General features: G+C 32.8%; 4 protein-coding genes across 5 annotated transcripts in view; 2 read left to right on the plus strand and 2 right to left on the minus strand.

Annotated features, from left to right (window-relative positions):
* The window catches only part of LOC123702031 (collagen alpha-1(IX) chain-like), a 32,905-nt gene extending 26,804 nt beyond the window's left edge, over nucleotides 1–6,101 (minus strand). Inside the window, exons 1-3 of one of the 2 annotated variants that reach the window (XM_045649688.1) lie at nucleotides 5,977–6,101; nucleotides 1,288–1,352; nucleotides 821–1,025 (exon numbers count right to left, since the gene is read on the minus strand). In XM_045649688.1, the coding sequence (XP_045505644.1) occupies nucleotides 821–1,025; nucleotides 1,288–1,352; nucleotides 5,977–5,987 (281 nt within the window). In that variant the 5' untranslated portion in view covers nucleotides 5,988–6,101. Of the gene's footprint in view, nucleotides 1–820; nucleotides 1,026–1,287; nucleotides 1,353–1,445; nucleotides 1,742–5,976 lie in introns of those variants that run through there. The other variant, XM_045649687.1, reaches the window with a different exon arrangement.
* A 3,253-nt stretch (nucleotides 6,102–9,354) lies between these two features.
* Nucleotides 9,355–14,009, plus strand: LOC123702036 (eukaryotic translation initiation factor 2 subunit 1). The gene is made up of 7 exons (XM_045649695.1): nucleotides 9,355–9,494; nucleotides 9,592–9,829; nucleotides 10,185–10,413; nucleotides 10,706–10,938; nucleotides 11,471–11,586; nucleotides 13,064–13,175; nucleotides 13,878–14,009. The coding sequence occupies exons 2-7, from the start codon at nucleotides 9,592–9,594 to the stop codon at nucleotides 13,943–13,945; spliced, it is 996 nt and encodes a 331-aa protein (XP_045505651.1). The 5' UTR covers nucleotides 9,355–9,494; the 3' UTR covers nucleotides 13,946–14,009.
* Nucleotides 14,010–14,561: 552 nt separating this feature from the next.
* Nucleotides 14,562–17,363, minus strand: LOC123702038 (endonuclease G, mitochondrial). Its single transcript, XM_045649700.1, has 6 exons — nucleotides 17,083–17,363; nucleotides 16,633–16,835; nucleotides 16,214–16,337; nucleotides 15,797–15,909; nucleotides 15,162–15,342; nucleotides 14,562–14,747 (listed from the first exon to the last, which is right to left on the minus strand). Exons 1-6 carry the CDS (start codon nucleotides 17,281–17,283, stop codon nucleotides 14,652–14,654), a joined length of 918 nt encoding a protein of 305 aa, XP_045505656.1. The 5' UTR covers nucleotides 17,284–17,363; the 3' UTR covers nucleotides 14,562–14,651.
* A 271-nt stretch (nucleotides 17,364–17,634) lies between these two features.
* Nucleotides 17,635–19,966, plus strand: LOC123702034 (probable phenylalanine--tRNA ligase, mitochondrial). Its single transcript, XM_045649694.1, has 3 exons — nucleotides 17,635–18,314; nucleotides 18,615–19,256; nucleotides 19,775–19,966. The coding sequence occupies exons 1-3, from the start codon at nucleotides 17,802–17,804 to the stop codon at nucleotides 19,940–19,942; spliced, it is 1,323 nt and encodes a 440-aa protein (XP_045505650.1). The 5' UTR covers nucleotides 17,635–17,801; the 3' UTR covers nucleotides 19,943–19,966.
* Nucleotides 19,967–20,079: the final 113 nt, after the last annotated feature.

Genomic DNA, 20,079 nt, shown 5'->3' on the forward strand with positions numbered 1-20,079 from the left:
GTTATATATAGCAGCCTATATTTTAGAATTTTAAAAGTTATGACTAACCAGGGAAATTGTTTGGTCAAAAATGACAAAAAGCAAAGTTGTGTTTCAGTAAAATTAAGAGTTGTGCGTTGTGACTTTTTTTTTGTTTTAGTTATTTGAGATTCTATTTCATAAGGATCTAGATTTCAGGTTCATAAAAAATTTAATAAATTCTCAATTTAAGCGTTTTACAAATTAAATGATCGAGCTGAAAGGAGCTATTATTTTATATTACATAAAATATTAATAATGATTTAATTAATGACGTGCGGACAACTTCAATAGCCAACGAACACTACGATTAGTTTTTTTTTTAATCGTTTCAAACCTCGTATGTAAATAATGTAAACTGGTCACAGATCTACAGTAGATCTGTGAAACTGGTGGTAATTATATTAATTACACAGATAATTAAAGTGACCATACACGTCACTTCACTAGATGAAAATGGACATTTGTACGTTCTGTGATTGAAATCGTGTCACTATAAAACAGAATCATAAACTGAACATCAACAAGGTATGTTCAATTGTTTGCTAGAAAATTATCCTCTTTCATCGATATCGATTTCTACTGATAAGAATTTTCAAAATAGATCCAATATCATCGAAGCCACAAAGATAATTTGAAATAAATAAACAACACACCAGTCTTATAAATTATAAAATATAATCTCTTCACCCAGGCATAGCTTGGTGCTCAAGGAAGGTTTTAGTATATAATTTCTTAGAGTGTGAGTGGAGCCGCGGGCAAAAAGCTCTAACTAGCTTATAAATCATGTTCTAAACCATACCGTATAGGCAATGTAAGGTTAGCTCCATCTCCAATTCTATACGCTCTCTGTAAATCCTGCGACCCCTGTACCAAAGTAATGCCCGTGGTTTCTGGCCGGTCCAGACGGTATACAGCGATGAGGTCGACCGTCTGGAAGTCTATGTCGCCTGGCAGAACGCCAGAACAGAGGAATGGGTCTGGTGGTGGTATGGTAGTGTCTGTAACTGGAAAGTGAAAAACCGGGTGTATTATTTTAGTATCAATAGATGATAATATAATAAGTCACTTCACGTCTGTCTGTATGTTTAACCAGACGCAACGTCATGTATTGCTAACGGTTTTTATGTGTAGGTATGCTAATTTATTACCTCATACGTTTTTAGGTTGGTTATGCTAGGCAGACATTTGGCATACATATGTTAAGATTTATTTTACATTGTATATTTTAAGACTGAAAAAGCATCATAAACTTGTTATGTATCTTACCATCCGTAGTGTCTTCTAAACACCCAGCTAAATGTGCAGTTAGAACAATGCTCAGGCAAATAAACCTGAAATAAAAAGTAAAATTAAATTTATATTATAAAAGAGCCTCGCTCTGAATATTGCTCATTAACCAAACCTCAATTATACATGATACTCACAAATAATTAACTGTGAGCATCGTGTTTATTTGGAACAAAATGTTGTGGTTTTAATAATACTTATGTGGTTTAAATAAAAATATAATTCATGATAATGCCCCAGAAAAAATGAAACACGATATGTTTTTAATTTTATACATAAGGTATACATAGTATAATAATAATCAGTAGGGTTGGAAATCCATCAAAAATATAATGAAAGAGGATTAGCACATACAATGCGAACATTACTGAATTATCTAGGTATGCGATTTTGTCGGTCTGTCTGAGTCAGAAAAATTGTTTATTCCATTTAACAGAAGAAATACTTCCATCAAGATTCATCCCATTTATTTAGCTGTTCTATTGCCAATATCATTATTTAAAAAAAATCTATTGCCAATAGTTTCTACTTCTAATTGAAATACATACAAAGGGATACACGGAGAACCGTTTATCATAATATGCCACTAATAAGCTAGTGTCGTTGGACGAAAATAAATCAATCCAGCCAATAAAACAATAAAAATGATCATGGCCCACTTTCGTATAGAATCTCGATCGGGTCAACAGCTAATTGATCTATTTCAACCTTCAATAGTCAATATAGAATTGCGGTTTTGACGTCTTTTGCATAAGAATAACAAAGAGAATTTAAATCACTACGTTTAGGCTAAACTGTACATTATAGGGCGTGGAGTTGAGAGTCGCAAATTTTTTTGTGGTTAGCTATGAAACCTAAATCAAATTTCACACTGAGGAAACTTTTAGTTTTCGAGTTACGAATTTTGGAAAATCGGAAAATTACTATAGTAAGTTACTCCATCTTGTTAACCGACTTCAAAAAAAAGGAGGAGGTTATCAATTCGGCCGGGATGTTTTTTTTATGTATGTACACCGATTACTCCGAGGTTTCTGAACCGATTTACGTGATTCTTTTTTTGTTCGATGCGGGATGGTGTCGAATTGGTCCCATAAAATTTTTATTCGGATAGGCCCAGTAGTTTTTATTTTATGAGCATTTTTGTCTGTATTTGTAAATGTTGCAAGTGCAAGTTTGAAGTCGGTTGTTTTTAACGCAGTTATCACTTGTTTTAATGGGGTCGTGACGACATTGATATATTTTTGAAAAAAAAATTACATCTAGGTAAGTGAAAGATGCTTTGAAGAATGCATCTATACATATAATAAATCTGTAGAAGGGTCAATTCTGTACATTGAAAATATTGAAAAAATAAATAGCAGGGGGTGTTACTGGATCGATACCAAGCCCAAATATGTGATTAAAAAAATTTTTGTCTGTCTGTCTGTCTGTCTGTCTGTATGTTCAGGCATCACGTGAAAACTAAAGGTTCGATTTCGATGAAACTTGGTATATAATAATAATAATAATAATAAAGCTCATTTATTCCGTGTAATAAATCAAAATTTACATTTCAAATGTTTTGTTAGTTGTTAGTTTAACTTAATCTATTTTAGTATCTAATGTTAGTTTAATTTTTTTTCTTATTTCCACGGACCCCTTATTGGGTAAAAGCCTCCTCTCTCCTCTTCCATGTAATCCTATCCTGTGAAATTTTCATCCAGTTTTTGCCCACCGTTTCTATTAAATCATCAGCCCATCGCTTTCTTGGTTTACCTTTTTTCCTTTTTCCTGTTGGTCCTGCCCATTTAGTTGTCAGTAATGTCCATCTGTTATCTGTATATCTCGATATGTGCCCCGCCCATTGCCATTTGAGATGTAGAGCTTGGCGGAGAGCATCTGTTAGTTTAGTTTTATTTCTTATGTCTTTGCTTCTAATCTTCTGTATTTTTTTTATTTTTAATATACTTCGTTCCATTGAACGTTGGCATGTGGTAATTTTGTTTTTAATTTTCTTTGTATATGTCCATGTCTGGCTCCCGTATGTCAAACTAGGTAAAATACAGGTATCCATCACTATTCTCTTCAATCCTATGTGGTAGTCTCCTTTTAAAATTTCTTTTTGAGCCCAAAATTTTTTCCATGTCCCATTAATTCTTCTATCAACTTCTTCTTCATTACAGTTTTCGTTAAATGATACTAGCTTTCCCAGATATATGTAGCTGTTAACATATTCGATTTTATTACCGGATATTTGTATTAGTTTAGTTCGAGAATTGGTCATTATTTTAGTTTTTTGAAGGTTCATATGTAGGCCTACTTCCTGGCTGGAGTTCGATAACAGTTGTAGCATTTGTTCTAGTTCGTTGGCTGAGTTGGCAAATAGAACTATGTCATCTGCGAATCTTAGATGACTAAGATATCGGCCTGAAATCCACAGCCCTTTGTTTTTCCAGTCAATACTCTGGAAGACATCCTCCAATACTGCGATGAACAGCTTTGGCGATAATTATTAAACTTGGTATAATTATACCTTATTATCCTGGGCATAAAATAGGATACTTTTTATCCCGGAAAAATACGTATAAAAAAAATCTTAATTTTTCTTAATTTTTCCGCGCGGACGGAGTCGCGGGCGGAAGCTAGTTGGAAATAAAGGTTGAGATTTTGTAATGCAACCGAAGTGAAAGTACTCCTAATACTGATAGAAAAATTAACTCAAAGGATCAATTCCGATATCTTTGAAAATAAAAGAGAACTGAATTCAAAGATTTTCGAAAATTCGCTTGCTACACCTGGGAAATCAAACTGACCAAAATTTTAAATTGCACCCCGTACGGCGTACTTTATTGAATCGATCATCAGGGTCAATAATTATGAGAATGATATCTATCCAACGAATTTGGTTAATCAAATGAAAGGAAAACCTTGCTTTATATAAAACTAGTTTTCCACCCGCGGCATCGCCCGCGCAGTCAAAGAAAAACCCGCATAGTTCCCGTTCCCGTGGGATTTCCGGGATAAAACCTATCCTATGTCCTCTCTCGGGTATCAAAATATCTCTATATTTCATGCAGATTGGTTCAGTAGTTAAGGCGTGATTGAGTAACAGACAGACAGAGTTACTTTCGCATTTATAATATTACTAGTGGTCCGCCCCGGCTTCGCCCGTGGTACATATTTCGCAATAAAAGGTAGCCTATGTCCTTTCTCGGTTATCAAAATATCTCCATACCAAATTTCATGCAAATTGGTTCAGTAGTTTAGGCGTGATTGAGTAACAGACAGACAGACAGAGTTACTTTCGCATTTATAATATTAGTATGGATATTAGTATGGACTATGACATGAAATTCAGGGATTTCTACAGAATTCAAACATTCATTTCCGCAATTATTTTTAAACACAAATAAATAATAAATTTCGCGACGTTTCCAACTTCCGTCTGGGCCATGTCTCAAACGTCTTATCAATGCTAGGGCCTAAGGCTAGGGCAACGTTATATAACTACCTATAAAAATTCAATTCAGTACTTAAATAATTAAAAGAAAATCATGTTTTTACACCACTCCCAACTCAATAAGGGCTAAACAGAAATTGTTTGGGTCGTTGTATACTGCTTTGTTTAGTATTAAAAAACGGTAAAAATTTTGAATTTCAGCGAGCCGGGGCCAGCTTGTTTATGTTTACAATAAACGTATGTATTGAAATTTCGGGAATCGTGTCGTTACTCATGTCATAACTCACAGTTATGATAAGACCATAAAATTGTCAAAATGATTTACGATTCTTCAATTAATTTAGCGAGTGTTTTGTTTATGGCTTATTGTTCTTTTATTGATAAAGTTCTACGAGTTTTGTAACGTACCTTAACCTCATCCTAACTTAATTCAAGCTTGAGCCAGATTAAAATTATGCTGTGTGTAAATCCTTTTTATATTAAAATATATAATATCTACTAACCTATGAGAAACTTTCTCTGAATTAATTAACACATTCAATAAATTCAAAAAATGGATAAATATTATCTATGACGATCCATCCATTTAATTGGATTATATACCTTGAGTATATTGGTCCATGATTATACATAATATTGTCACACAAACATTATTGGAAATTATAATATTGTCATTCAACCTTCGCTTGTAGTAAGTTGCGTTTTCAGGAATTACTATTTTTAGTTTAGCTTTAAAATAAAACGTTTTCGTACATCTATATATAAAAACTCAAAGGTGACTGATATAGTGATCTATCAACGCACAGCCCAAACCACTGGACGTATCGGGCTGAAATTTGGCATGCAGGTAGATGTCATAACGAAGGCGTCCCCTAAGAAAGGATTTCCCGAAATTCATGCGGGAACGGGGAAAAACGGGGATGCACGTAAAAAGTCGTGGGCGGAAGCTAGTTCATATTAAAACTACTGTAAGTCAATTTGAACTATAAATGAGTTATTTATATATTTATATTCTAATCAGGTTTAATTAAACTTATACTTTTGTTAATTATTTGTACCATATTATTTATTCTACTTATTTCATAAAAAAGTCTCCGAATACAGAAGATATAATAATCCAGAACGCTACGTACAAAATCCAGGAAAAGGAGCAAGCTTTAACGATGACTAATTTTTAATTAACAATCAACCTACATTTCCAAATCATTGTAAATTAGCCAAAAACTTACCAAACACCCATATTGTGATACAATTGTATAACTAACTATATCCGCACTAGCTAAGAGCCGATCATTATGCGTTGTTGTCGTCAAGACGTTTCGCAGTACACTCTGTCTGAAAGGCTAATAAACGTGATTTCTCTGGTTAAACGATACGACAATATACATCAATTAATTCTTCGTATTGTCATATGTTGTGTTAACCGCAAGCGGGTCAGGGTTGAGTAGCATAGCTCTGTTGCTGGCTTTTAGGCTGTTATTAATCCTGACGTTAGTGATCCTGGTGGTATCCAGTTGTTTCATGTTTTGGGTGTTTCAAATTAGGTAATACAGCAATATTATCTTGATTAAAGAAGAAACGTATAATTTTTGCAAACTAAAACTAAAACCCTTTTCGAAATAAAAAATACCTACCTAGGTACTTTAAACATATAGAAATATAAAATTGAAAATTTCAGCCTTAGATTTCAGCTTATTTCAAAATGTAGGTACCATTATAGCAAAAGTCTGTTATGATCTTAAAAACTACTTTTAAGTGGAGGGAGATATTATAATTTATAGGTACCTAAGTAAAAAGGAGAAGATGTGTATATTACTAGCACTTCGAAAGTGGATCGTCGAAACATGGCTGATTAGCCACATTTTATATTAGTTTTCGCTTTTTCTTTAGTTATAATATCAAATGACGTAAGGGAAGTTAGTTAATTCATTGTAATCATGGGCTTTATTTACCTATTTGGAACCGGAAGAGGAAAAATGACATTTTCATCCTCATTATTGATACAAAAGCGCTTACAAAACTTTTGAGTAAGTGCGCGGTTTTCGAAGAAATCAATTAAAATATAACACGCATAAATATCAATTAACATTATATTCTCGGTATGCGAACAATTTGACCTTACATCTAACTACCTTATAAATGGATTTGTTCATTGATGCTAGGTCAATGTCTCTATCAAGATTGGACTAATAATGAATCGTACCTAATATTTTTAGAACATAGTTTTGTTCTCAGAGCAATAAACCTATAGAGTACTTGTATCGAGCGTATACAATTTACATATATTTGTTTCTCTCTATCTAAAGAAAACGTCGTATGAAAGAATGAGACAGCTATAGACAACAAGCTACGTTTCAACATAGTCATGGCACCATTTTTACTATAGGTACGTATTTAGATAGATAGATAGAAGGTGATAGTGATGGGATGTGCTTCAATCGATAAAATCGTGAATGTATTTTGCATTTACGGTTTCGTGAAATAATAAATAAAAAAAAAAACAAAACTTTTAATTAATTTCAGTTGAATACATTATTTGTTTAATCCTACGTATATAATAAAGGCGAAATTATGCGAGAAGGGATGTTACTCTTTCACTGCGGAACCGATTACAATGAAATTTTGTACATACAGGTTAGGTTTTATCCCGGAAATCCCACGTGAACGGGAACTGTGCAGGATTTTCTTTAAAAACGCGGGCGGAAAGCTAGTATATTATAAAAGAAATTTTAAAACTTGAAATGTAATTTAAAATAAAGAAGGAAATGATGATAAAGTTAAAGGAGTGAGGAGAAAGGCACAGTCAGCATGAAGGAATCATGCAGCATTTTAACAAGTTAATAAAAGGACAGTCTGAAAACATTTTCCTAACATCCTACTAATAAAGCGAAAGTTTGTGAGGATGGATGTTTGTTTTCATCAATTTGGAAAATGACTTTTGATCCCGTAAATCCAACAGGAATGGGAACTAAAACGCATGTATATTAAGTATGTATTTCAATAGTAGTTTCTCATCTATGAGAACTGTCATTTAATATACCGTTTAATTTTCACATAGTTACACATTTAAAGTAACTTATGTGTAAAAAATTTCAAAATAAAAATTCACTCTCTTTAATCAAATGTATTTATTATCTACAGGAACCAAAAAAAAAACGTAAGCGTAAGATTGCACAATTCTTCTAGAGTATCCATCTTGATAACACGCAGGCTCGAAATGCAGTGAACACAATATAGCAAATTGTGGCGGCGTCCAATCAACTCATGTCTCATGTTTTATAACCATTTTTTATTTAGCTCTGGAAATCTAAAACAAAATTAATTTATTAATAATCTGAAAGAGAAATTAATAAACAACAAACGAAAACTAAAACACATAAGGCAAATAAAACAACCACGTGGTATGTTTTATTTTCCTGCGGTAAAAAATTTACATCTATTATTTGAAACAACAACTTCATATAAATCTGATATAAGAAACAAAATAAATAAATCAACGTTAATATGGAATCGATTTTTTGTCATAAATCGATAATATACGCTATATGTGTTACAACACTACGGTGGTAAACAAAATGCCAAACGTGATATTATTGTGACATTTTTTAAAAATTATTTCATTAATTTATATTCCACAACCCCATAAAGTGGGTAAATGTTACAGTTACAACATAAAATTACAAAAAAGCGCTTGATAAAACCTTCAAATAGGTTTAAAACATAAATATTTATCAATTTGCTGAAAATCACTTACCGATGGAAAGATATTTTTACATTGTTTTTATCCAAAACTCCCATTCGACTAGTGATAGCCGGTTGCTAAACATACAATAGTTATTTTAGCACACTGACAAATAAAAAGAAACACTGTACACTTTATATTTTCTAAATATTTCGTTAAAAACATTTGACGCACTGAGCCCACCAGCTGGTTGGAAAACAAACTGACTGCCGGCGCGCTACGTTTGAAGACAGTGCAGATACTCTATCGCTATCTCAATCTGGCTTATGCTGTTATTGACTAAGAGTAAGTAGATTAGAAAATATGTATTTTGTTCTGTCTCAATATAAGAACTCTATAGGTTTATTGCTCTTAGGTTTTGTTAACATTCATCTATGATCTTCAAAGGTACGCTTAAATTGTAAATCATTAGTTACATGCAAGAGATGCAAGGTTACATGCTACCTATGATAGCTTTTTAATCTTCTTTTTCAAAAGAACAACTTAATAAGTAGGTATTATGTTAAAAGCATGATCGATGATGGATTCAGTCAGTTTGAGGTTCCAGACGATGGAACCGATGGAACCTTGGATGGATCCTAACTAATCAACCCTTGCATAAAATCACAGACATAAAATATAATCTAATCACAGAAATCTAACTGGAAACTCCATGACGCGACGGTAGGAAGATTATGGTATCGATTTTCAATATTTGAAAAATCAATAGAGAGTGACAGATGCCGATTAATAGAATCATCAAATAAATCTTTAAATTTTATTTTCAATATTATATTTTTTACGCAAAATTTATTTTTTATTCAATACAAATCTAACTCTATTTCTCAATTGCCTTGTATTCTATCACAGATTCTATAGAGCTGAAATGACATTATTAAGAATTGCAACTTCCATTAATTGTCACTTGTCAGTTGTCAGTTTTGTAAGGCTCAACGTGAACAAAATAGTTTCATCAGATTTTTCAAAGTTAAATTACTGAAAAACTACAGAAGAAAGTTTATAAAGGTTTGTTTTATTTAAAGACAATTACTACCCTAAGTTTAGTCTTCACAAACTAATATCAGATTGATTCTAAAGAGGTTATAATTCTCCCAATTTTCAGATGCCTCTATCGTGTAGGTTTTACCAGGAGAAATATCCTGAAGTGGAAGATGTAGTGATGGTAAATGTACGTTCCATCGCCGAGATGGGCGCATACGTACATTTGCTCGAATACAATAATATCGAGGGCATGATATTGCTCTCTGAGTTGTCCAGACGTCGTATTCGTTCTATCAACAAACTGATTCGTGTTGGCAAGACTGAGCCTGTTGTGGTCATCAGAGTGGACAAAGAAAAGGGTAAATAACATAGATAACCGTATTGTTACTAATTTTGAAAGAGTTCTTAGTGTGAAAAAAGTTATTAAATGTTCAGGATTCTACAAAGTCGTCTCATGGCATTTTTAAGTTATGTGTCTGAACGGCGTGTAAAAATAATAAAACATTGATTTAATTAAGTTTTAATTTATAGAAAATTTACTAAAAGTACATTTCAAACATAAAAATCAGTAAGGCAGAACTTGGATGATGCTTGACTATACACTACAAACTGAAAATTATTAAAGTTAAATCTTAGAAATAACTAAATTTTCCTAACCGTTAATGGAATATAAAGAACTGTAAATAAGTATTATTCCACTATTCTTTGTTCCAGGTTACATAGACTTGTCAAAACGTCGTGTATCCGCAGAGGACATTGACAAGTGCACAGAGAGGTACGCCAAGGCGAAGGCAGTTAACTCGATCCTTAGGCATGTAGCGGAACTGTTGCATTACGAGAACTCGGAGCAATTGGAAGAGCTGTACAAGAGAACGGCTTGGCATTTCGAAGAGAAGTATAAGAAGAAGGCATCAGCGTATGACTTCTTTAAACAGGCTGCTGTGTAAGTAACCAAAGTTATAAAAACTCAAACAGTTATTCATTCAACTTGACTAAGTTTAGAAGTACTTGTACACCAAAATACAGAAATATGATAATTTACCACCAGTTCAGAAGAAGTTTCTAAAGAAGAACAAGCAAGCAACTGTAGTTCTTTTAAAATCATAACCATTGTTCCGTGAATTAGCCGACTGCTTTATTAACTGAAGGGCGTAGATTTTATTTGAATACCAAACCAAACACCTAAAATACTTATACATACGTAAAAAAAACTTTTATATCAACAATTATTACAGAGACCCCTCAGTATTGAACGAATGCGGTTTAGACGAGAAGACGAAAGAAGTGCTCTTAGCGAACATCAAGAGGAAACTCACATCCCAAGCTGTTAAGATTCGTGCTGACATTGAATGTGCGTGCTATGGATATGAGGGCATTGACGCAGTTAAGGCTGCGCTAAAAGCTGGCCTTTCACTGTCGACACCAGAGATGCCAATCAAAATCAATCTCATTGCACCGCCTTTGTATGGTAAGTTTATTTTAAACTCTGCAGGGTGTGTTATTGTTAATTACAAGATGCGTTTTTAGCTGCTTGTACAATTTTTTTTTAAGTGAAACTTCTTTATCGGGGTTGGAAAAAAAATTAGTGTAACATTTTTTCGTTACGCGTGACATTTTTGCGTTACGCGCAATCTTTTTCTTATCCCTACCACGCGTGATTCGACGTATTTCTGTAAAGTTGCATATACAGGCAAATAAGGTCATGAAGAAGTTTCACTTCTTACGTGTGTACACTAGTACGCGCACACATTTTTATTTGTACACAATTATTTATCATCATCCATAGATAGGTGTTAAAAAATCATTACCTTAATATAAGGATAGTTTGAAACTTTTAATTTAAAATTCGTCAATCGTAACACCAAAATATGTACAGTAGTGTCTTTAGTTTATTGTTTCCACCTGCAACATAAAAATTTACCTTTTTATTACACTTCTTCTTAAGTGAAGATTTGATTTCAATTTATGCCAGAAATGCTTTATTTACTATAAAATTCCAGTCATGACCACATCAACGCCCGAGAAAACGGACGGTCTCAAAGCGTTACAGGACGCGATCGACAAGATCAATGAAACGATCACAGAAGCTGGTGGCGTGTTTAATGTGCAAATGGCGGTAAGAATACATTTATTTATGTCTACTAATTGGAAAACACAACTTTTATCAGCAACTAGCTTACCGCCCGCGGCTTGGCCCGCTTTGTCTACAACCTAATAAATTATATACTAAAACCTTTCTCTTGAATCACTCTATCTATAAAAAAAAAACGCATCAAAATCCGTTGCGTAGTTTTAAAGATTTAAGCATATAAATGGACATAGGGACAGAGAAAGCGACTTTGTTTTATACTATGTAGTGAAGAGCAATAAAAATTTAAATGTCACTTCCTTTAGATTGTTTCAATTTTCCAATCAACAATGTACTTTTAATTCATTCAACTAGACTTCTATAATGAACTATTTTTATGTTGAATCGTCAAAAAATATTTTTTCAATCATTTTCTTCAAGCAAGGAGAGGTTTTCAAATTAACTGTATTTTTTTTTAATTATGAGTTTGATGTTATGTAAATTCGGTGAACCGATTTTGATGATACTTTTTTTCCATATCACACATAAAATTTATAAAGGAGAATGCCCATTTTTGGTACTGGTTTTTCTCATGCATCAAGACAACAATATATTAAAAAAAATCTCGGCAATTTAGAGGCCTTCTTACCATCGGAAAATATATTTTGAACAGGGAATGTTTTGTAAAATCTAATAAGACATGTAATTGTTTAGATCCGTTATTATAGATTTAGTGTCCATTACCGTTTACATTTTTGGTACAGGTTTTTTCTCATGCATCAAGATAAAAATACTATTAAAAAAAATCTCGGCAATTTAGAGGCCTTCTTACTATCGGAAAATATATTTTGACCAGGGAATGTTTTGTAAAATCTAATAAGACATGTAATTGTTTAGATCCGTTACCATAGATTTAGTATCCATTACTGGTTACCACGGTAACCAAGCGGTAACTATTATGACATTTACTATGGTAAATAGCTAATATTGTTTTCATTGAATTACAAAAATATGATTATGACATAGCTTGTAAGATAGCTTGGAAGGTAACCAGTTATTTCTTATTTGTTTCTTTCTTCGAATATGTAGTGAAAAAATGATTCAAACAACAACAACAATATGTAAACTGAATAAAAACTCTATTGGCATTTTTGAAAAATATATATAGGTTTTCTTGAAATCCGTCCCGGAAGATTTCTGGTGCCTACCTACACATAGCCGATGAACACATAGACTTTGCCTGAAAGCATAAGCGCTACGCATAGATTAAATATTATGTTAAACGAAAAATAGCCTTCAGACGATAAAATACTACCTAAATCACACATAAACCTAACTAAATCGGGTTCATTTAAGTTTTGAGGTTAATTCACATTTTTCTCAATATCTTGAAAACCCCTGTTTTTATCACAAAAAAATGTATTGGTAAAAATCTTTTGAATATCGAAGAACCCTCCAAAACCACTCTGGCATTGACGCAACACTATACTGTGGTCCATACTTTCATGGGCATTCTCCTTTGCAGCCTAAAGTGGTCACAGCGACCGACGAGGCGGAACTGGCGCGGCAGATGGAGCGCGCGGAGGCGGAGAACGCGGAAGTCGCTGGAGACTCCGCGGAGGAGGACGAGGACCAAGGTATGGGGACTTTCTTTTTTTATTTTTATTTTTTTTTGTGATGTTTGTCTATGATCGGCCGTCATTGTAGATGTTTATTGAGAGAACGCGGAGGTGGCTGGAGGACAAGGACCAAGGTGCGTGCTTTTACTTTTTTTTTTTCTGGGGTGGGGCAGTGAGCGATGGCTTTATTGTCAGTGTAAAAATTTTTTTAGCAGTTTTTTTTTTATATTCAGTGTATTATACCAGTCCAAGTTATTGCTTGAAATTAAAAATTTTTGTAACAACAAGCAGCACTATGAGAAGTTTTTGATATCTACGGTTATATTATGCTTTATTGTTATAAATTTTCAAGTTTTAATAACTACAAATTGAAGAGCTAGCGCGCAAGAGCAACTTTTGTCTCCGCAACTATTTTGTCTGTCCCATCAACTCTATGGGGAGTTGCGAAGCTACGTGCGCACACTTTCTTACTAGCCCATAGAGTTGATGGGAGAGACACAAAAGTTGCTCTTGCGCGCTAGCTCTAAGCTTTCACGTCTATAGGCAATTCTCAATACTACTTACTTGTTTAATGTTGTAGAACTAATATATCATCTTTTTACCCCCGATTACGATAAAATTAAATAAATGTGAAACGTGAAGTAAACGTGAGAAAAGCCGTGGGCCCAAAACTAGTATTAATATATTTATTTCATTATTTATTTTTATTATTTGTCCTAGGTATGGGTGATGCTGGTGCTGACGATGAGCCACAACAAAACGGAGCGTCTGAAGAGGAAGAGGATTGAACTGTTTCAAATATACTGTATACATTGTAATACATATTCAATATACTACATTTTTTTAAAAGGCCTTTGTTTTTAATTGTAAAAAACGTGCGAAACTGATGATTTTTTTTTTAATTTGCAAGTACTTACTTAAAGAGTACAATTATAATAATTATAACATAAAGCTCTCATAAATCTATAAATATTTTTTGAACTGGATTTGATAGCATTTTATATTCATTCTAATCGATTTATAATAATTGTGGGCGATATTAAGGGTCAACTCACACCAAAAGAGCGGCGAAGCGCAGCGAAGCGGAGCGCAGTTTCAGTGCCATATGAATTTTAACTTTATTTTCATTACTATAATACTTATTATCGCATGAGAAACTCGAACGAGTCGAGAAACGAATTCCGCGGAATTCCAGCGGCGCCGCGGGCTCGAGTTTCTCAGGCGGTAATAAGTTTTATAGTAATGACAATAAAGTAAAAATTCATATGACACGGAAACTGCGCTCCACTTCGCTGCGCTTCGCCGCTCTTTTGGTTTGAGTTGACCCTTAATCTAACGGGGTGTTTTAAATAAAAAACAGGCATTTTAATTTGATATGTATTTAAAAACAAATAATTTCAACATCATATAATATTCACAATAAAGATCATCAATAATAAATCTATTTACACTATTATAACTAGTTAATTAAAATAATAAAATTGCACTATGCATTTACACTTTTTTCCCGTTAATCGTCGTCAATTTACTTCTATGTATTTTGTCAAAGAATAAAAGTCCGGCCGCTTTTTCTATTGTCTCTGGTGGCACCTGTAAAATAAAAAAGAGCCATTTTAATTTTCAAGAGGAAATAGATTTAATTTAGAACTACAATTTAAGATATTCTAATCTTTGGTCTTAGTGTGTGCGTGCCTTGTAATCAACTATTAAATTCAAACATTTCTTTCTTTTTTCTTATCGAAACATAATAGCGATATCTATACTAATATTATAAAGCTCAAGAGTTAATCAAGAGATAGATTTTGGTGTTAGATGGCCCATTTAACGAGGAAGGTTTTAAGCTATATAATATTATCATTATAACAGGAGCGTAGCCACGCGGGTGAAATCGCGAAGCGCAGCCAGTTTAAAGTAAACAATATCATTAAAATATACCAAAGCCAATCATTTAGTCATTCATTTCAGAAATTAACAATATTCATACAGAAAAATAACAATATTTACCATATATGAGGACACAGGAGTCTCATCAGATAGCTTCTGATTAGGCATAACATAGGACTCCATATGCAAGCTGCCGTCTGGAGCCTCACACACTACAACTTTGTAGAAATGTGTGGGAACGGCTACTGTGTTTGCACCTATCACTTGATACTTTACATATGATTTGCCGTCTGCCTCTCTCCTATAATTATAAATAAATTGCTTTTTTTTAATTTGTTAACTCCTAAGTGTTGCCAGTGCAAATAAAAAAATACAGATAGTCTATGGTTAAAGAGAATTAAATGAACATTTTTTTATAAATATTGAATGGCAAAGAAGTAATAATATAATAAGAAATAGTAAATTATAAAACTCATAAAATTACTTTATTGCTATGAAAAGTTATATTCATACTTAGAATGTAAGAGCTAGCACGCACGAGCAACTTTTGTCTCCGCAACTATTTTGTCTCTTCCATCAATTGTATGGGGAGTTGCGTCGCTACGTGCGCGCACTTTCATACTAGCCCATGGGTGGGAGAGACAAAATAATGCGGAGACAAAGTTACTCGTGCGCGCTACCTCTAAGGTATTTTAATTAAATAATGTGTTGTGATAGAAATACAATTTTAATAGATTTTATAAATAAAATATTACCTGGGTAAGTATAATGGACCAGTACAGCAATAAACATTATCATACACTTTTGTCAGCTTCCTTACATGTTTTTCCAGTCTATTCCATGAATCTCTATTGAAACCTTGACCCACCTGAAAAGGTATATCATTTCTTTAGTTTTTTAATTACTATTGAGTAGAATATTTCACATTATTTATTAGTTGTAAATTTATCTGTAATAATAAAGACTTATTGAGTACACCATTTTGCATTCTATATAAGTTTAAACTCCAATACAGTTTCAAAAAATTACAATCAATTAAAGGATTCAAGGATCAAAATCTTCTATAATAATAAGTTAGAGGTACTGATTAAATTCTATTATTCTATTCTATTATTATTTAATATTTTTACACTACTCTGAAAGTGCAATATAACTGAATGAAAATTACATACCTGTGGGGCCATATTAGTCAAGAAGAATGTCTGGTCAACATGCCTCTGTGCTAGACGATGGTTACCAGCCGCAGCCATGTGGCCACGGTCAAATCCCGATCCCTTATAGTCACTGTTCTGTGACCTGAAGCATAATTCATAAAAATAAATAACAATTGACAAAATTTTGGCCAAATGCATATGGAATTTAAACATGTTGATGTAAGCTTATAGAAATATGACAAAAAACATGTTTCTTCCTGCTTCAAAACCAAAATTTTTATACAGGCCACACATAAGGTATTGTTTTTTTTTGTGTTCTCTAATTGACTTGTTAATATGTATTGTTTCCTTTTTCCATGCAATATTACCCTTTTATACCTTTAATTAAAATGAGACATCAGCTTCAAATTGTTTGCAGACCCACATTTAATACATACCTAAAGAACGGATGAATGCTCTCATCAGGCTTGAAGTCACATTTGCTTCTATCCACAGCATCATTCTTGCTTACATGATCCTTGGTTATGTGCTCAAACACCCAATGAGGAACCCGCGTGCGACGATCATAGGAGAGCACGAAATCATCATACGAGCGCACATTGTCCAGACCCGGGAACCCATATTTCATTATTTCTGAAATCTAAAAGGGTGAAAATTTACTAAGACAGTTTGTGTATGATAATTTTAATCTGTAAACGTTACCATTAGATAAATGAAAAGGTATAGAGACATAAATAATGTTTCATAAAGCGGAATTCCTGTTTTGTTTGTGCAAATATATATAATGTAATTATTAATTCGATGTGTATGATGGTTACCTACTATGTGGATCGTGCAGTAAGTTACGTTAATGGAATGATTAAAACTTTATAATGAATTAAACATACCCTTTCTTTCGCTCCACCTCCTTCTGTATACGGTACTGCAGCAGATACAGTCCCAAATATTGGTAATGCAGGTAAACTTCGTAATGTTTTTCCGTTTACTAGGGATTCATCGTTTTTATTCTTTCCTTTATATCCCACAAAATAACCAGCTAATCCTACTGCGCTTAATTGCGCTATATGTAGAAGTCGTTTTGATATCATTGTTTTATTTTTAAATTGTTCTTATATAATTAAAAAGGTTAAAACCTTTTATTTAAGGTTAACAAATAACAGCTGTGTTATTGTTCTATATATTGACAGCGTGTTGACAGTACTAACAGAGAACAGTTGATGTGTTTAGGAATAATAAAATTAAGTGATAAAAATGAATAATCATTACATAATCGTACATATTAAAAAGTTATACGTTAAATTTAGTAAATTGAATTAATTAGTCACTACCTTATTCTGTTAAACGTAGAAAATGTACAGCTGATAATTTTTATTATCTAAGTGATTAAATCTGTATTTACATTTTATCTAATTTCACTGTCAAAATATATCAAAGTCAACGTCAAGTTGAGATCTAGGTCTAAGTTAAGAATTTTTAATAAAAATGTGTAAATATTAAAAATAAAACTCTAAAATAATACAAATTATTACAGAACTGTTCAAATATACATCATTGATGCCATAAGTGACATAATTTGAACACATCCTGGAGAAAAAATAAAAGAACAATGACGATAATTCTAACAAGAACGCGAATATTATACACTTACCTTTTCAAGCCCAATTTCAGTACAGCGGCCAAATCTGTGGCCTCTATTCAAATAAACAATAAAGAATATGCTACAGATGATTATACAAATGTTACGCCAAAAATAATATCATATTTAAATAGGAATTTACACTTGCAAAAGGGCCATCCACTGTCCATGGTGCGGCAGCGAATTGTGAATTATTTTTACTCATCATTTACGCATGGAGGAAACCCAACATTCAGTGTATACGATAACTTATCACCGATTGTCTCTACGAAGCAGAACTTTGATGATTTGCTTATACCAATTGACCATGTTAGTAGGGCTAAGTCGGATTGTTATTACGTAAATAATTCTTTACTTCTGCGAGCTCACATGACAGCACATCAAAGTGAGTTGCTTCGGGCTGGTCTGGATAACTTTCTCATGATTGGTGATGTATATAGAAGGGATGAAATTGACTCTACACATTTTCCAGTTTTTCATCAGGTGAGTTTGTTTATTATATATTTTAGAGGTTGACTTGAGATAAAATCTAATAAAAACATCAATAATTAAGCGATTTAGGAACACAGTTATACAGTTCTCAATCTAAAAAAATGGTTTTGGAAACAGTTCACAAATTTAATAAAACTATAAATAACCATATCTAATACAACCACATGTTTTTTCAGTTTATAGATAAGGTCGATGTCACTAATTTAATTTTTTAACATTTGGTTTGCCTTTTTATTTATCATTTTGATGATACTCTTAAAAATTACTTATAAAATATCAGTCATCTTCCAGGTAGATGCTGTACGATCTCAACTTAAGGAACAATTATTTGAAAACCACCCTAATCTAGAAATATTTGAAAAGTCATTTACTGATAACCCACAAACATTTAAGAATACAATTGACGATCCAACAAAACAGAGCTGCCATACATTAGAAGCCACTAAATTGATGGAAGCACAATTAAAAAATCATCTAATCGGTTTGGTAAAAGCACTATTCGGAGATGATATTAAACACAGATGGGTTGACGAATACTTTCCCTTCACGCATCCTTCCTGGGAGCTAGAGATCTTCTATGAAAATAAATGGATGGAAGTTCTAGGCTGTGGTATTGTGCGAAATGAAATACTTGCCAATGCCGGACCTAATAATAGCATAGCATACGCATTTGGTCTAGGTTTGGAAAGACTGGCCATGGCGCTATACAAAATACCAGACATTCGGCTCATGTGGAGTACCGATTCCGGATTTTTAATGCAATTTCAGGATAAAGAGCTAAATGCCAAGATATCATATAAACCGGTGTCTATATACCCTCAATGTAGCAACGATTTGTCATTTTGGTTACCTCCTAATTATACTATAGATACTTTCATGAGTAACGACTTTTATGACTTGGTGAGGGATGTTGGAGGTGATATTGTAGAACAGGTTAGTATCATTTGTCTATACCATAGAATAATCTAAGTTTTTGGGAAATGAAAACATCTTTTCTAGATACCATACTGTATTATTAGAGTGGTATGTTTATTTATATGTATGTGCCTAAATTTTATCCGTCTAGTATTTAAGAAGAAATCTATAAATTAAAAAATGTGTGCGAGTACTAGTGTACACACGTAAGAAGTGAAACTTCTTTATGACCTTATTTTTCAAAAAATAATTTACTATATACCTATGCAACTTTACAGAAATACGTCGAATCACGATTCACGCGTGGTAGGGATAAGAAAAAGACGGCGCGCAACGGAAAAATGTCACGCGTAACGAAAAATGTTACACTAATTTTTTTTTCAACCCCAATAAAGAAGTTTCATTTCAAAAACCTTTCAAATTACATAGTTATACTTAGTTTGTGTCTGATACATGCACAATCTTACACATACAGACAAACAAAAATTTAATTTTATTCACATTTATGATCTAATATTTTTCTTAATCATTTACAGGTAAAACTGAAGGACAAATTCATACATCCAAAGACAAAGAAGCATAGCCTATGTTACAGTATTGTATACAGGCATTTAGAAAAAACTCTGACGCAAGCAGAAGTTAACCTCATCCATAAACAAATAGAGAAAGCGGCAGAACAAACCTTTGGAGTTGTTACTAGATAATGTGTTAATAAATCAGTTGATCTATATTGCCTTTAAATTATAAACGATACCTACCAAATTTACAATTGAAAATGCCGTATAGTATTACATATATTTGCTATTATTATATTATTATAATTATATAAAGTTGAATAGTT

Source organism: Colias croceus, chromosome 22, assembly GCF_905220415.1.
Source record: "Colias croceus chromosome 22, ilColCroc2.1".
NCBI classification, from domain to species: domain Eukaryota; kingdom Metazoa; phylum Arthropoda; class Insecta; order Lepidoptera; family Pieridae; genus Colias; species Colias croceus.